This window comes from Bos indicus, chromosome 14 (assembly GCF_029378745.1).
Source record: "Bos indicus isolate NIAB-ARS_2022 breed Sahiwal x Tharparkar chromosome 14, NIAB-ARS_B.indTharparkar_mat_pri_1.0, whole genome shotgun sequence".
Lineage (NCBI taxonomy): Eukaryota > Metazoa > Chordata > Mammalia > Artiodactyla > Bovidae > Bos > Bos indicus.
In genome coordinates, this window is record NC_091773.1 from 62992362 (window position 1) to 63009229 (window position 16868).

General features: G+C 44.9%; 1 protein-coding gene across 3 annotated transcripts in view; it reads left to right on the plus strand.

Annotated features, from left to right (window-relative positions):
• NCALD (neurocalcin delta) overlaps positions 1 to 16868 on the plus strand; it is a 466523-nt gene that overhangs the window by 445650 nt on the left and 4005 nt on the right. For all 3 annotated transcript variants that reach the window (XM_070803092.1, XM_070803093.1, XM_070803091.1), the window contains one exon: positions 15519 to 15624. In XM_070803092.1, the coding sequence (XP_070659193.1) occupies positions 15519 to 15624 (106 nt within the window). The remainder of the gene's footprint in view (positions 1 to 15518; positions 15625 to 16868) is intronic.

Consider the following 16868-nt stretch of genomic DNA (forward strand, 5'->3'; position numbering starts at 1 on the left):
TGAAACACAGCGTGGGGGAGGGTCAGAAGAGCCTCGGCTGCAGTAAAACCACCTACGCGGGCGAGCAGCCCCAGGGAGAACGCACCGTCCTGGCAGGTGCATGGGACACGAGAAGGAAGTATCTGGCAGCAAATAGCAGGTGCAAGAAAGTGGTCATCTGGCTTCCTGGAGGGCTCATCTCGGAGGCTTCATCCCAGGACAGGCTGGGTTCAGAGATAGAGCTGCAGCCCCCGGGAGACCTAGTGGGTGCTGGAACGGTGGCGGAGGGTGTAATACAAAGCGACAGGAGACAGAAAGAACTAAGCTACGTTACGGTAAGGAGGGGATGAGGCTGGAGGTGTGTGACACCTGCTTTTCAGGATCCATGGAAAACAGGGTTACAGGAACTGAGGACGGAGCCTGGGTGAGAGCAACATGACTCGCCTGCTGTTGAGCCTGTGGCTGAGGCCTGGGGTCTGCTCCTGGGAGTGGGACTGAGACCCCCGGGCAGTCAGAGTGACAGCTGCACACGTCACAGGAAATCAGACGAGCTCTCCCAGATCCTCCAGCCCCCTCTCCTTTCTGCCTGGGCCACCAGTGGCTTTCCCTCGCCCCCAAACAGTAACTGTCTGGACAAGTTGTGTTGAATGAATCCCCCACAGACAAGAATCTTAAAACAAAAAATAAAGGATTTCTCTCTTTCCCCAAGGATAAATATATGAAAAATATAATGTCTACTATAAAAATATAGGGCTTCCCTGGTGGTAGAGTCTGCCTGCAGTGCAGGAGATCTGCGTTTGATCCCTGGCTTGGGAAGATCCCCTGGAAAGGGGAATGGCTACCCACTCCAGTATTCTTGCCTGGAGAATTCCATGCACAGAGAAGCCTGCTGGCTATATACAGTCCATGGGGCCACAAAGAGTCGGACATGACTGAGCAACCAACACACACACACGCACATAAAAATATAGGGAATATAGAAGAAAAGAAAAGAAAAAGAAAAATTCTCCACAATCCCCCTTCACCTACAAAGGGAATCATTGCTAATAATTTTCTAATATATCTTCCTGGTCCTATTTCCATATATTTAAAAATATCTAATTGATTTATAGTGCATGTGAAATTCTGTACCTTGCCATTTTTCACTTAACATAATTAAAACATAAGCATTTCTCATACTACTGAAACTTTCAATACAAACATTTTAATGGCTGCAGTCATACACATAGCATAATGTACCTAATTTTCCCTTATTGGATATTTAAGTTGTATCCAGTCTTTGTTATATATAACACTATAGCTTTAAAAATGAAATAACAAATACGTGATTCTTATGCATGAAGCTTTTTCTATATTTAGGATTATTTCCTAAGAATGGATTCCCAGAAGTGCAATTACTGGGCCAAAGGGAATGAGCATTTCTTTCTAAGACTCTTGAAACAGTCTGCCAAATTGTTTTTCCAAATGTACCTCTGAAGTGAATGAAGGGTGCCCTCTATCTTTGCACCTCTCCAATTGTTCTGAACCTTTGCTACTTAAACAAAACTTCAAATTTAAAACGTGGTTTTTAATTTTAATTTGGGCTTCCCAGTTGACTCAGTGTTAAAGAAGCTGAGTGCCAGTACAGGAGAAGCAGGTTCGATCCCTGGGTCTAGAAGATCCCCTGGTAAAGGAAATGGCTATCCATTGCAATATTCTTGCCTGGAAAATTCCATGAGCAGAGGAGCCCCATGGACTGCTGTCCATGGAGTCACAGAGTCAGACACGACTGATTGAGTGTGCAATTTTAATTAGCTTTCTTTTGTCTCTCCTTTTTACCTGGGAATGTGGTGCTCTGCCCTCGTTCCCTGCCTCCCTGCAGTGAATGGGATGGGTACCTTCTTTTTGGAGAGAATTGCTTCCTGATTGAGATCTAAGAAAAAAAAATTTTTCCCCATCAACCATTATATTTTCACCTGTTTAACACTTTTTGCACAGTTCTCCTGGCTGCAATGGTGTGGTGGCCAGTACTGAAGATGTAGATCCCCAGCCAGGGAGGACGGTCCCCATTACATGGGTTTATAGGAATCAAGAATTATTCACAAACTCCTTTCACACCTGTGGTAAAACACCTACTAAGTAGCTAGCACCAGGAAAAAATATAAGGAGGAAAACAGACACTCTCCCTGTGGTATTGAATCCATTTTGCAAGGGAGAGTGGAACGTTGCAGGGAAGGTGCAAAAGGTGTGGGTAGATGCTTGCTGAGCCCTTGCTGACTCTGTGTTCAGAAAGTGATCACAAAAGTGAAGGGGCATTCCCCCTAACAAGGTACTTTCTCTACTATAAAGCAGCTCCGTCCACTCACAGGCCCACAGTCAGTTTGCAGGTCATAATAGGAAGGACACAGATTCCTTAATAAAGCTTTCATACTCAGGGTTCTTAAGCAGCCTGCAAATGGAAGGTTCAAATTTTCTGAATTGTTTTCCATAGTAACACACCCTGATGATTAATATTCATGACCGTGGAGAGGAAACCTTGCAGCACCCTGAGGCACCTTCCAAATTGTCAGTGAGATTAAATTAAATTTAGAACCATTTTCCTATTAAGGGCTATTTTATCCCATTCTGCTGCATTGCAAACTGATAATTCATGTATTCTATCTTATTCTTATGCTAATCCCCCAGTTTTCACTGTTTCTGGATGAATTGGAATTTGCTGTAGGATATTACTAAACTCCCCACTCTCCTTTCCTTTCTCCACCCCCTCTTCTGTGAAAGTCTACACTCCAGGCCTTGTCACTGTCCCAAGAAGCCCTGTGGGGATTCTCATTATTTGGTTCTAGCTGGTCCGCACCATTTAGGACAATGCATGTTTGCAGACCCTGCAGTTGCTTAGGTATCCTTTCAGTTCAGTCGCTCAGTTCATGTTCAACTCTTTGCGACCCCATGGACTGCAGCACGCCAGGCTTCCCTGTCCATCACCAACTCCCGGAGCTTACTTAAACTCATGTCCATCGCATCAATGATGCCATCCAACCATCTTGTCTTCTGTCGTCCCCTTCTCCTTCCACCTTCAGTCTTTCCCAGCATCAGGGTCTTTTCTAATGAGTCAGCTCTTCGCATCAGGTGGCCAGAGTATTGGAGTTTCAGCTTCAGCATCAGTCCTTCCAATGAACATTCAGGACTGGTTTCCTTTAAGATCTCCTTGCAGTTCAAGGGACTCTCAAGAGTCTTCTCCAACACCACAGTTCACAAGCATCAATTCTACGGTGCTCAGCCTTCTTCACAGTCCAACTCTCACATCCATACATGACCACAGGAAAAACTATAGCCTTGACTAGACAAACCTTTGTTGGCAAAGTAATGTCTCTGCTTTTGAATATGTTATCTAGGTTGGTCATAACTTTCCTTCCAAGGAGTAAGCGTCTTTTAATTTCATGGCTACAGTCACCATCTGTAGTGAATTTGGAGCCCAGAAAAATAAAGTCTGACACTGTTTCCACTGTTTCCCCATCTATTTCCCATGAAGTGGTGGGACCGGATGCCATGATCTTCATTTTCTGAATGTTGAGCTTTAAGCCAACTTTTTCACTCTCCACTTTCACTTTCATCAAGAGGCTTTGAGTGTCACTGCCTATCTGAGGTTATTGATATTTCTCCCAGCAGTCTTGATTCCAGCTTGTGTTTCTTCCAGTCCAGCGTTTCTCATGATGTACTCTGCATAGAAGTTAAATAAACAGGGTGACAATATACAGTCTTGACGAACTCCTTTTCCTATTCGGAACCAGTCTGTTGTTCCATGTCCAGTTCTAACTGTTGCTTCCTGACCTGCATACAAATTTCTCAAGAGGTAGATCAGGTGGTCTGGTATTCCCATCTCTTTCAGAATTTTCCACTGTTTATTGTGATCCACACGGTCAAAGGCTTTGGCATAGTCAATAAAGCAGAAATAGATGTTTTTCTGGCACTCTCTTGCTTTTTCTATGATCCAGCAGATGTTGGCAATTTGATCTCTGGTTCCTCTGCCTTTTCTAAAACCAGCCTCTATCTTCAAAGCCAGCAGCAATGGATTGAGTTCTTCTTCTGTTGCCATTCCTCTGGGTATCTCATTCTGCTTCTCCCTTCCACTCATAAAGACCCCTGTGAGTACACTAGAACCACCCAGATAATTCAGAATAATCCCCTCCCCACCCCCAGCTCAAGTTCCTTTTATTCTGGAAGATAACGTATCTACAGGTGTCGGGGATTGGAACAAGCACATCTCTGGGGGGCTGTTATTCAGTCTACTGCATATGTCCAAATGCAGTTATGTTCCTTTTTCCAGAAAAGTAATTTTGTGCTATATCAACATCTGGGCAAAAAAGCAAAAGCCATATAAAGATTTATTTTTAGAATCTTACATAAAGATTTTCATGTCTGTGTGTTTTTTTTTAAGTGACAAACTTAGGAACATGATTCAGACCCAATATTTTATTATTCCATCAAAACCATCTCTCATGAGTCTTAAACCAGATCACAGTTCTGAAGTTCCCCCTGTGGCAGCAGATCCTCTCCTCAGGGGGGCGCTGGTGTCAGCTCATCGCTGCAAGAAGGAGAAGCCTTCCGGCCTCACCTATTTCTCTGTCCTTGAGTCCAGCCAGAGGCAGGTCTGAACACCCACACCCAGTCCAGAACAGGCTGTGTTTGAGGAACGGGCCAGGGAGCATGTGAGTTCCATTGCCAGTTAACATGAATGCTCAGATGCTTTCTGGATCTTGAGGGTGAAGGAACTTGAACTTAGGGATTCATTGACAGGATCACAGCCCTCCCTGGGTTCAGGGGAGAATGCAGGAAGAACAGGGAGTGAAACTAACTCTCTTCTGTTCTTAGAAAGTAACTAGGACCCTTGAAGGAACAAATTCAATCCAAATTCAACAAATTCAATCCAAACAAATCCAATAACTACAGGACTGTCATTAGGTAGGAGCACACAAGCTGTGTTGCTTTACTCTTTATCTGAATGAAAATCACAAGCTTAGACAAAAATTGATCACCTGTATCCCAAATAAAGATGAAGGAAGGGAAGAATTGGCATGTGAGAGTCGGTGTCTTGGGCAAGGTGGATCAGTATCATCTTGCCTCTCTCTTTGTTCTTTTTCCATCTCCTTTTCCTTCTTCTCCTCAGATAAGTTATTTAACCTTTCTGTACATTGTTCTCATGATTTGTGAACTGGAACTAATCATAGCACCTGCCTCTAGAGTAATCGTAAAACAGTTATGACAAGTAGAGTACTTTTCTAGATACAACCCAGTGATTCTCATGGGGTTGTTGTTGCTGTTCAGTCACTCAGTTGTGTCCAACTCTTTGCAACCCCATGGACTGCAGCACACCAGGCTTCCCTGTCACTCACTATCTCCTGGAGTTTGCCTAAGTTCATGTCCATTGAATTGGAGATGCCATCCAACCATCTCATCCTCTGTCGTCCCCTTCTCCTGCCCTCAATCTTTCCCAGCATAGGGTCTTTTCCAATGAGTTAGCTGTTTGCATCAGGTGACCAAAGTATTGGAGCTTCAGCTTCAGCATCAGTCCTTCCAAAGAGTATTCAGGGCTGATTTCCTTAAGGATTGACTGGTTTGATCTCCTTGCTGTCCAGGGACTCTCAATAGTCTTCTCCAGCACCACAGTTCGAAAGCATCAATTCTTCAGTGCTCTGCTTTCTTTATTATCTAGCTCTCACATCCATAAGTGACTACTGGAAAAACCATAGCCTTGACCATATGGACCTTTGTTGGCAAAGTGATATCTTTGGTTTTTAACACACTGTTTGTCAGAGCTTTCCTGCAAGAAACAATCATCTTCTAATTTCATGCAGTCACCATCCGCAGTGATTTTAGAGCCCAAGAAAAGGAAATCTGTCACTGCTTCCACCTTTTCCCCTTCTATTTGCCGTGAAGTGATGGGACTGGATGCCATGATCTTAGTTTTTAATACTGAGTTTTAAGTCGACTTTTTCACTCTCCTCCTTCGCCTTCATCAAGGCTCTTTAGTTCCTCTTCTCTTTCTGCCATTAGAGTGGTATCATCCACATATCTGGATACTTCTCCCAGCAATCTTGATTCCAGCTTATAACTCATCCAACTCAGCATTTCACAAAATGTGCTGTGCATATAACTTAAATAAACAGGGCAACCAGAATAATAATAACTTTCATGGGGTATTACTCAGTAAATGCTGGCTACTGCTATTCTATAGAAGTTTCTAGAGCTGGGACAGGATGTTCCCCTGCAAAATAAAGGGAGGTCATTTCCCACTCAAAGGACAAAGTAACAGAGTTTTCCATTAAGTTTTATGTTGTTTACCTCATCATAAAATGTTTGTTCACAAACCCAACATACAAGTTGGGTTTGTATGTTCACAAACCCAACTAAACCTCTGAAGGGTGGAACCCACAGAAGAGATGTGCTTGTATAGATAGCTTTAGGAGTACCCAGGCCGCTTCAGCTGTTGTCTTTCCCACCAAACACCAGCCCAGCTGGGAAGAAACCAAAACTTCTGGGCTGCTCTGATGCTTATGGGATTTAAGTAACAGAAAGAGCTACCTTTCTAGGAGACAGTGTGGTTGGCACCAGGAATTCGCCAAATCTCAGCTGTTGCCCTGAGTTCATGGGTGCACCTCATGCATTCAGACTATTGGGGCACAGATCATCTGGATTTGTTCTCAAGTTCCAACTAGAGGCTTTCCCAGAGGAATATAGAGGCTAACACAATGTTACCCTTAGCAGTTCTCGGGGAACTCACTTTAATGACCGGGTTGGGATAATTTCTAGTTAGCACATTCATTCCTTGGATGGTAATGATTGCTTTACACTATTTGGTGTTCAAATGCGTGTTGTCTTAGAATCAGACTCTCCCTCCTAGTTGTGATTCAAGGTTGATTGGCTCTTTTGATGAAGGCAAGTGAGCTTCATAACACCCTAGTCTACAGCTCCACATCTTTTGAATGAATGGAAACGAAAGGAAGGAAGCGGGCTTATGCTGGCAGTCTAAGAAGAGTGCACTGCTTTGGTTTTTTCACAACATGGGGATTTGGATTTTTTTTTCCTGATACACTCATCAGAGTAAGTTACATGTTTCTATGCAGCAATGAGATGAAGAGGAAGGGAGATTGTGGTGTTGGTCACACAAAGGGTTACTGTCCCCAAACACCAAACAGACTAACAAATTAATCTGACCTAGTCTCAAGAGCACCAACTGTGACCAGTTCAGGCAAACCACATCGTGCATATTTGTGTCACAACAGATCTAAATCAGGGCCAGAAAGATTTGGTTACATTTTTTCTAGAACCACTTCCTGAGTGGTTTTTTTCTCCCAAAGGTCTTTCTAAATTTGTGTCATAGACACCATGTCACTTGTAATATGTGCCTTGAAGAGCTGAAACACTGTTTTTTTTCTGATTGTGAAAAAAAAAAAAAAAGGAAGTAGGGGTGGTAGTGAGAGCTTCTAGTCCATCTTGACATGGCCCTTGGGGATTCAGCACCAAACTCTTGCCTAATACTCAATTACAAGTGTGGACCACAGACGTTACACTGAATTCAACTTCAGTTTCTCTCCTGGAGAAAATTCTTTAAAGCATTTGTCCAGGCTAGTGACTTTCTCTAAGAACTAACCTTACTGTTTGTTTATCAGTTATATTTGGCTTATCCCTTTCTTATTAGGGGATTAACCATGTCATGACAAGTCACATTATAGTTTAAGAGTTGAAGTTATACATCTGGCAAGACAAATGAATGCCTACTAACCAAAGGCCCCCTCTGGGCTGTGCCGTCCCGGCCTCCTTTGTGGACTCCTCTTCCTTCTCCTGTTCCCTAAAAAGGATATTCCCAAGCAGAGTTCCAGCCTTAGCCCTCTTTTCCTTCTTTTTTTTTTCCCCTTCTGGGACATCTCATCTTCTCAGTGCTTGTGAGTGCTTCTCAGTGCTCAAGCATTGTGTTAAGTATTTTTCATGCTGTGTTAGTTTCCTGGGGTTCAGTTCAGTTCAGTCGCTCAGTTGTGTACGACTCTTTGTGACCCCATGAATCGCAGCACGCCAGGCCTCCCTGTCCATCATCAACTCCCAGAGTTCACTCAGACTCACGTCCATCAAGTCAGTCCATCTCATCCTCTGTCGTCCCCTTCTCCTCCTGCCCCCAATCCCTCCCAGCATCAGGGTCTTTTCCAACGAGTCAACTCTTCCCATGAGATGGCCAAAGTACTGGAGCTTCAGCTTTAGCATCATTCCTTCCAAAGAAATCCCAGGGCTGATCTCTTTCAGAATGGACTGGTTGGATCTCCTTGCAGTCCAAGGGACTCTCAAGAGTCTTCTCCAACACCACAGTTCAAAAGCATCAATTCTTCGGCGCTCAGCCTTCTTCACAGTCCATCTCTCACATCCATACATGACCATAGGAAAAACCATAGCCTTGACTAGACGAACCTTTGTTGGCAAAGTAATGTCTCTGCTTTTGAATATGCTATCTAGGTTGGTCATAACTTTCCTTCCAAGGAGTAAGCGTCTTTTAATTTCATGGCTGCAGTCACCATCTGCAGTGGTTTTGGAGCCCCCCCAAAAAAAGTCTGCCACTGTTTCCACTGTTTCCCCATCTATTTCCCATGAAGTGATGGGACCGGATGCCATGATCTTCATTTTCTGAATGTTGAGCTTTAAGCCAACTTTTTCACTCTCCACTTTCACTTTCATCAAGAGGCTTTTGAGTTCCTCTTCACTTTCTGCCATAAGGGTGGTGTCATCTGCATATCTGAGGTTATTGATATTTCTCCCAGCAATCTTGATTCCAGCTTGTGTTTCTTCCAGTCCAGCGTTTCTCATGATGTACTCTGCATATAAGTTAAATAAGCAGGGTGATAATATACAGCCTTGATGTACTCCTTTTCCTATTTGGAACCAGTCTGTTGTTCCATGTCCAGTTCTAACTGTTGCTTCCTGACCTGCATACAGATTTCTCAAGAGGCAGATCAGGTGGTCTGGTATTCCCATCTCTTTCAGAATTTTCCACAGTTTATTGTGATCCACATAGTCAAAGACTTTGGCATAGTCAATAAAGCAGAAATAGATGTTTTTCTGGAACTCTCTTGCTTTTTCCATGATCCAGTGGATGTTGGCAATTTGATCTCTGGTTCCTCTGCCTTTTCTAAAACAAGCCTGAATATCTGGAAGTTCACAGTTCACGTATTGCTGAAGCCTGGCTTGGAGAATTTTGAGCATTACTTTACTAGCATGTGAGATGAGTGCAATTGTGCGGTAGTTTGAGCATTCTTTGGCATTGCCTTTCTTTGGGATTGGAATGAAAACTGATCTTTTCCAGTCCTGTGGCCACTGCTGAGTTTTCCAAATTTGCTGGCATATTGAGTGCAGTACTTTCACAGCATCATCTTTCAGGATTTGAAATAGCTCAACTGGAATTCCATTACCTCCACTAGCTTTGTTCGTAGTGATACTTTCTAAGGCCCACTTGACTTCACATTCCAGGATGTCTGGCTCTAGGTGAGTGATCACACCATCGTGATTATCTGGGTCATGAAGATCTTTTTTGTACAGTTCTTCTGTGTATTCTTGCCACCTCTTCTTAATATCTTCTGCTTCTGTTAGGTCCATACCATTTCTGTCCTTTATTGAGCCCATCTTTGCATGAAATGTTCCCTTGTTATCTCTAATTTTCTTGAAGAGATCTCTAGTTTTTCCCATTCTGTTGTTTTCCTCTATTTCTTTGTATTGATTGCTGAGGAAGGCTTTCTTATCTCTTCTTGCTATTCTTTGGAACTCTGCATTCAGATGCTTATATCTTTCCTTTTCTCCTTTGCTTTTCGCTTCTCTTCTTTTTACAGCTATGTAATAAATTACCATAAACTGGGCAGTTTCAAACAACAAAACGTTTATTCTATCATAGTTCCAGAGGCCAGAAGTCCAACATCAAGGTGTGGGCAAGGTTGGTTCCTTCCAGAGACTCCTGGCCGGTGGGGGTGTGGGGGATCTGCTCCATGCCTCTTTCCTAGCTTCTGGTGGTGGCTGGCGATCCTTGGTGTTTGGGGGTTGTGCATCTCTCATCATCACATGACATTTTCCCTGTGTATCTGTGTATAAATTTCTTCTTCCTATAAGAATACATCATTGGATTGGGGCCCACCCTAATCCAATAGAATCTCATTTTAACTTGATTACATCTACAAAGACCCTATCTCCAGATAAAGTCACATTTACAGGTTTTGAGTGAACATGAGTTTTTGCAGGACACTGGTCCACCTGATACCTGTGTATTATCTCATTTAATCCTCACGATAACCTTCTTAGCCCCATGTTATGGATGAAGAATCAGTGTACTTTCAGGCCTTCGCCTCTACTCTGTCCAGCTGTTAATGGACATCTCTCTCCAGTAAGACATTGCAGTGGTATCTCACAATCAAACATTCCAGAAACAAGCTCAGTATCACCCCCCAGCATGTGAAGTCCTAAAGCACAGCAGCTCCAGAATGTCTTTTTAGGGGAGTAAATGGGATCTTTGGAAGGGGTTGTTTGAAGCAGCCTTTGCAGAGCACTTTATATAAGACTGAAACAAATAGTAATTGCCCAGATCTAAAAGTGAGGGGTACCACCATTGACTTGAAACAAGACAGTGGTGGGAGGAATGGGCAAGAATGATAAATTAAGAAAAATATCAAGGAAGCAGATTTGATAGGTCTAGTTGACCACCTGCCTGTGGAGACAGAGAGGTATTAAAGATGCCTTTGAGTTGATTATAGAACAGTGGATGGTAGGGCTATTTACCAAGAAACAGAGTGGTGGCAGGGGGACTGGGTAGTAATGAGTTTCAAGTATTAATGAAATCTTATGAGAAAACTAACATAAGAACAGAGCTGCTTTGCTGGAAAGAAGGGGTGGGGCCCTTATTCTCCCCTAGTCCTCCCTGTCTGTGACAGGCAGGGAGCACTTTGGTAAACATTATGGATTCACTGACTTTCTTGTATTCTTCTAGCTCTAAACAAGAAAGTGCTGATACATAGATATTGATACCATTTCAAGAGCATTTACAAGAAAGATCCTCCTGGCCTCTTTCTACCCTCCTTTCCTGCTGTGTGGTGTCCTTCTAAGGAGGGTGCTCTTCTTTACCGATAATCTAGAAACAGCCCTGTGCCACTTAACTTCTTTTGCCCTTGGTGGGTTGTTGTGGGGCTTGGGTGTCCTGTTGGAAAACCCTATGTCCTCTGATGAAAACTCAGCCTGGTTTTCTTCAGAGAGGAGTGAACTTTAGCTCTTGGAATTGTGCCTGCCCTCAGTTAATTCCACAACCTTTATCAGTTCAGACTTGAGTCCTTCCTTTCCAACATTCTGAGAGGTGGTTCATTCAGAGGGAAAAAGAAAAACAAAAATCCTAGGCCCTGCGGAAGCCGGTAAGACCCCCCGCCACAGGTTGTGCTGTCCTGGGTCTGCCTAGGGCCAAGCCAGAACTGGGCCCCTGAGTGTCCCATAGCTTTGTATTTACACACAGACAAGAATAAGGCTCTTCAAGTTTAATTAAAAACAGGATGTCCCTGCTGGGCCTCTCACTGACATTGCTAAAAATAAAGTAGGGAAATAGCCTGGCCTCTTCATGATTTAATCCCATTAAATTGGCGGGGTGGTGGTGGAGGGTGGTGTACAGAAACTGGAGCTAATAAGACATGATTTGTTTCAAAGTGCTGTCTGGGCTTGTGCCTTCTATCTCCCTGCTCTGTGGAGTCCTAGAGCCAATACAGTCAATGCTGACTTGTTGAGACCATGCGAGAACACTAACCCTAACCCCGCTGAGGTTTTGCAGGGATGTCACCCACTCACTCACTCTTAAGACCCTTGGGACTTGTCACCTCGTCTCTTTGCTCCCTGCTCTAGTACACACATGTTCATAGACCTGGTATTCTGAATAATTTATTCATCATTTTCTGTGAGTTGGTGCACATGCAAAAAAAGGGGGGAAAAATCTAGTTTGAATGCAATGAAAGAGCTATTTAGAAATGTGAGGCTCTTAAAGGTGTTCTCTTTTCCTCTTCAGCCCCTTCGTACACTCAGACGTTGTAATTCTTTTTGCTTATGGGTTCTTTTTCGTACTAACGCATCCTCATTTCTTGGCCCCAACCCTACTCCTTTAGACTGACAGCTAAAGACTAAACTATTGAAGACTTTCTGTTGGGTACAAGAACCTTTATTTCAAACACACAGTCATCTGTTGGCTTGGTCCTTCATTCACTTGTTCAACCAGAGTATTAAGAGAATGGTCTCTAGATTATCATATCATTGACTTGCCTTCAGGATCCCAAGAAGGAGAATTTCATGAGCCTCAAGTCTTAGAGACTGAGAGCACCAAGGAGTATTCCAAATCAATGGGTTATCCTTGCTACTATGGGACCTTACTCAGGCCCAAAAAGACCAGGGAAAGGAACAACGCAGCCCCAAAGAAGGTTGATTACACAACATCCTTAAGGCTTCTATTAATACTTACTAGAAGGACTGATGGTGAACCTGAAGCTCCCATACTTTGGCCACCTGAAGCGAAGAGCTGACTCACTGGGAAAGACCCTGATGCTGGGGAAAATTGAGGGCAGGAGGAAAAGGGGGCGAAAGAGGAGGAAATGGTTGGATGGCATCATTGACTCAACGGACAGGAGTTTGAGCAAACTCTGGGAGATAGTGAAGTATAGGGAAGCCTGGCATGCTGCAGTTCATGGGGTCGCAAAGAGCTGGACACGACTGAGTGACTGAATAACAACAAATAGCTAAAACTAATCTTAATAGTTATGCCCCTCCCTCATTACCTCTGTAACTACTGAAATGTTGTAGAGTTCTTACACCTTTAAATGGGTGTACCTGTGATCTGATGAGATACTGACAAATAGATACTATTTTGTTGTTGTTGTTCTAAGATATCTGGGCTTATGAATTCCCAAAATATTTCAGATTGTGTAAGTCTGAAATCCAGGTGAGGTGTGTGTGTGTGTTCATCAGTTTGTGCCACCAATTCCTCTTTGGGTCAAGAGTTTCAGAAAAGCTTCCATGAGGACAGGGGCTAGACCTCAGGACACAGGTGGTATGGAGAGTCTCCTGCTATCTACTTTTGTTACTAAATATTCATGTGGACCTGAAAGCTCAGCATCTCTGTTTTCCCATTTGTTAAAAAAAAGTCTCTATCTCTATGGCCTTTTCTAATTCCCCCAAGGATCCAGGTGTCCCCGCCAGCTTGGCAGGTGGCACTATAACCCCAGCACAGATGGCAGGGTTGTCCCGGGCTGGAGGGGATAGCGGGAGGGGACCAGGAGGAAGACAGAGTGAGGTTTGCCTCTTGCCTGTGGAGCACACTTCAGTGAGCACTTCTTGGGACAGCTGTCTGTGGCCCAGCTCGCTTACCCCCAGGCAGAGCCACGACTCCCAGCTTGCCCTTCCTCCCGGAGTCACTGTGGAGGCAGCTCTTCAGTTCAGCAAGGGCTCTGGGTGGGTTCAAGTCAGACTAGGGGAGCCTGGCCTAAGGGGTCCTTGTGGGGTGGGATCAGCCCAAGAGTCAGCATACTGGCTGAGTCCACTTTTCATTCCTGTTTTAGCAACTGAGATTGTAATATTTATCGCCATCTCTCCAGACTATTTTAGGAACTTGAGGCAGGTTGACCTGAACAAGACTGTAAAGCAGCAAAGCTTAGCCTTTATCTCTTTCTACCATCCTTTTTGTTTCCTTGGGCATGGGGTCCTCCTGGCTTCTGCCCCTGACCTTGGTCGTGGGGTAGCTCCTCTCAGCTGCTCCTGCGCTGTCACAGCCTGGCACTCTCGGCTGCTGCCCCTGACCTCGGACATGGGGTAGCTCCTCCCGGCCGCCACCCCTGACCTCAGACATGGGGTAGCTCCTCTCGGCCACCGCCCCTTGGGCATGGGGTCCTCCTGGCTTCTGCCCCTGACCCTCAGCTGCCTTCCTTTTTCTCCTCCCTCTGCATCCCAAGTTCCAGAACTTTCCAGATTTCTACCCCGCCCCCACCCCCAGGAAATTCCACTTTTTCTAAAACTCCTTCCCAGGGCCAAAGTTCCCAAACTGAATCTGAGTAGCAAAACCATGGTCTGGGGATAAAAACAATGACTTTACATTATTCTTCCAAAATACAAATATCTGATAGCTGAGGTCTTCCAGGCCCTGAGCATCTGGGGTTGGGGTGTGGTGTCCACAGGTGGTAGGGGAGATAGTTTCAGTACTGCTCAAAACCTCTTCAGGTTTTCAGGGTTTCAGTCAAAACTCTTTGATCATCAGATTTCAGACATACTCAGTTTATCTCAAGCAGAGATTGTACACTTGTTCAGTTGCTAAGTGAACTCTTATCTGGCTATTCACAACCCCATGAACTGCAGCCCACCAGGCTTCCCTGTCCTTCACTATCTCCTGGAGCTTGCACAAACTCATGTCCATTGAGTCAGTGATGCCATCCAACCATCTCATCCTCTGTTATCCCTTTCTCCTCTTGCCTTCAATCTTTCCCAGCTTCAGGGTCTTTTCCAATGAATCAGCTCTTCTCAACAGGTGGCCAAAGTATTGACTCTTCAGCTTCAGCATTAGATCGTCCATTGAATATTCAGGGTTGGTCTCCTTTAGGATTGACTCTTTTGATCTCCTTGCAGTCCAAGGGACTCTCAAGAGTCTTCTCCAGCACCACAGTTCCAAAGCATCAATTATTCGGGGCTCAGCCTTCTTTCAGATCCAGCCTTCTTTACTTTTATTGTGCACTTATTTCATCCAGCAGTACTCAAGTCGCAGATGGTTCCCATCCTGGGGGATAACTGACAGTGTGCTGATAAGGAATGCAAGACGATTGCCACACACAAGTGGAGAGGGCACTGAGATGGATTGGTAATGTCTGGAGGAGGGCAGGCCCTTATAAACAGTGTTTATCATCCTCCAGTGGAGAAGGAAATGGCAACCCACTCCAGTGTTCTTGCCTGGCGAATCCCATGGACAGAGAAGCCTGGTAGGCTGCAGTCCATGGGGTCGCACAGAGTCGGACACGACTGAAGCGACTTGGCAGCATCATTCTCCAGGGACCCAGGGAGTAGACCCTGACCTGTCTGTCTGGCCCGAGGAATGTTGTCTACAGCCTGAGAGTGGGAACCCCAAAATTAGCAACAGCATCACACGGGATCCCTGTTAGAAAGGTAGAATCTTATGACTCCCATTTCCCAACCCACTCTACTCAATCAGCTTCTCCTTCTCATAAGATTCCCAGGGGGTTCATATGCACAGTACGATTAGAGACATGGAGTAGAGGGTGCGTCTAGCAGATCATCTGGTCAGCTGTCGTTCCTGAAGGTCCTTACCACTGGACATGCTCTGCTGGTCTGGCTGCTCTCACAGCCACTGCACATCTGATTTCCACAACAAGCGAGAAGCAAGAACAGAGCCTGCTCTCTGTGTGAAGGGAAGGCATTCCCTTCCCCCCTGCATTTGGGAGGTTTAATAATAGGGCCATTGGGTGCAAAACCAAACTGTGTTTCCGTCTCCCCACCATGTTGCTTCTTGTCCCCAGGCGATCTATAAGATGGTTTCCTCCGTAATGAAAATGCCTGAAGATGAGTCGACCCCAGAGAAGAGGACAGAAAAGATCTTCCGCCAGATGGACACCAATCGAGATGGTAGGAGGCCACGGCTACTTTGCTTGGTTTTGCTCAGAGTGGGGACTGCTGGAGGGTCTAGATCACCCAGGCACGGAAATGCCACTCAAGGACAATTTATTGGCCACAGGATCTGGCTCAGGGTCCTTTGTGAAAGTGGCTCTTGTTGCATGCTCCCTGCAATGGGAGGACGGAGGAGGACCTGAGTGGTTCGCAGTAGGCTGGATCCTGCAGGCTAGCTAATCAGAAAGTGGGGAGGGGCTTGGTATCCACTCAGACCCTAGAAGCTTCCCTTCCAGCCTGCCCAGGGGGGTTTCCTGCACATGCTCCAAAGTGTAGGGTTTCCCAGAACCAAGTGGGGCCCCTCAGCTTTTGAGGGGTTAGGCCAGCAGATTTCACCCCAAGAGAGCCACCCACAATTCAAACCCAGCAAGGGGGTGCAAAGCAAACTGAAATGAAAGGAAAGATGGATTTCAGACTCAAAAACAGTGGACTTTTAGATGCTGGATTGCCAGATAGAATAAAGAGGTGCAATTAAATTTGATTTTTGGATATATAACAAATGATTTTTTTAGTATAAGTGTGCCCTATGCAATATTTGGAACATACTAAAAAATTATTTTTTATTTGAAATTGAAAACTAACTGGGCATCAAGTATTTTATTTGCCAAATCTGGCAGCCCTGTGTGTGTGTATGTGTGTTAATTGCTTAGCTGTGTCTGACTGATTGCAACCTCATGGATGGTAGCCTGCCAGGCTCCTCTGTCCATGGATTTCTCCAGGCAAGAATACTGGAGTGGGTAGCCATTCCCTTCTCCAGGGGATCTTCCCGACCCAGGGATTGAACTCAGGTCTCCTGCATTGCAGGCAGATTCTTTACCATCTGAACCACCAGGGAAGCCCCTCTGACAACCCTAGTTAGATGTAATACCTGAGTTTAAAGTTTTGACACAGATCCTGGCCCATAAAAAGCCCTGAGTCATCTAGAGCTCTTGCTGTTATTTCCGGCTTGCCTATTCTGCTGGGCATCCCAGCAATTCTTGTCAAATATATGAGCAAAGTTACTCACAAAGCCTTGATGAAGGCTTTGTGTCAGAGCAAGCCTCAGTTTCTATACCTGTGCCCTCTGGGGCACCAGCGGCCTGAGAATCTGGGTTTGCAGGGTACAAGCTCATCTGTTTGTTTGCCTGTTCCTTCACAAAGGTGCCATTACATCCTGTTTCTTTGTGTGCCTTGATTCACAGCGAATAGTTCGTCTTGCAAAG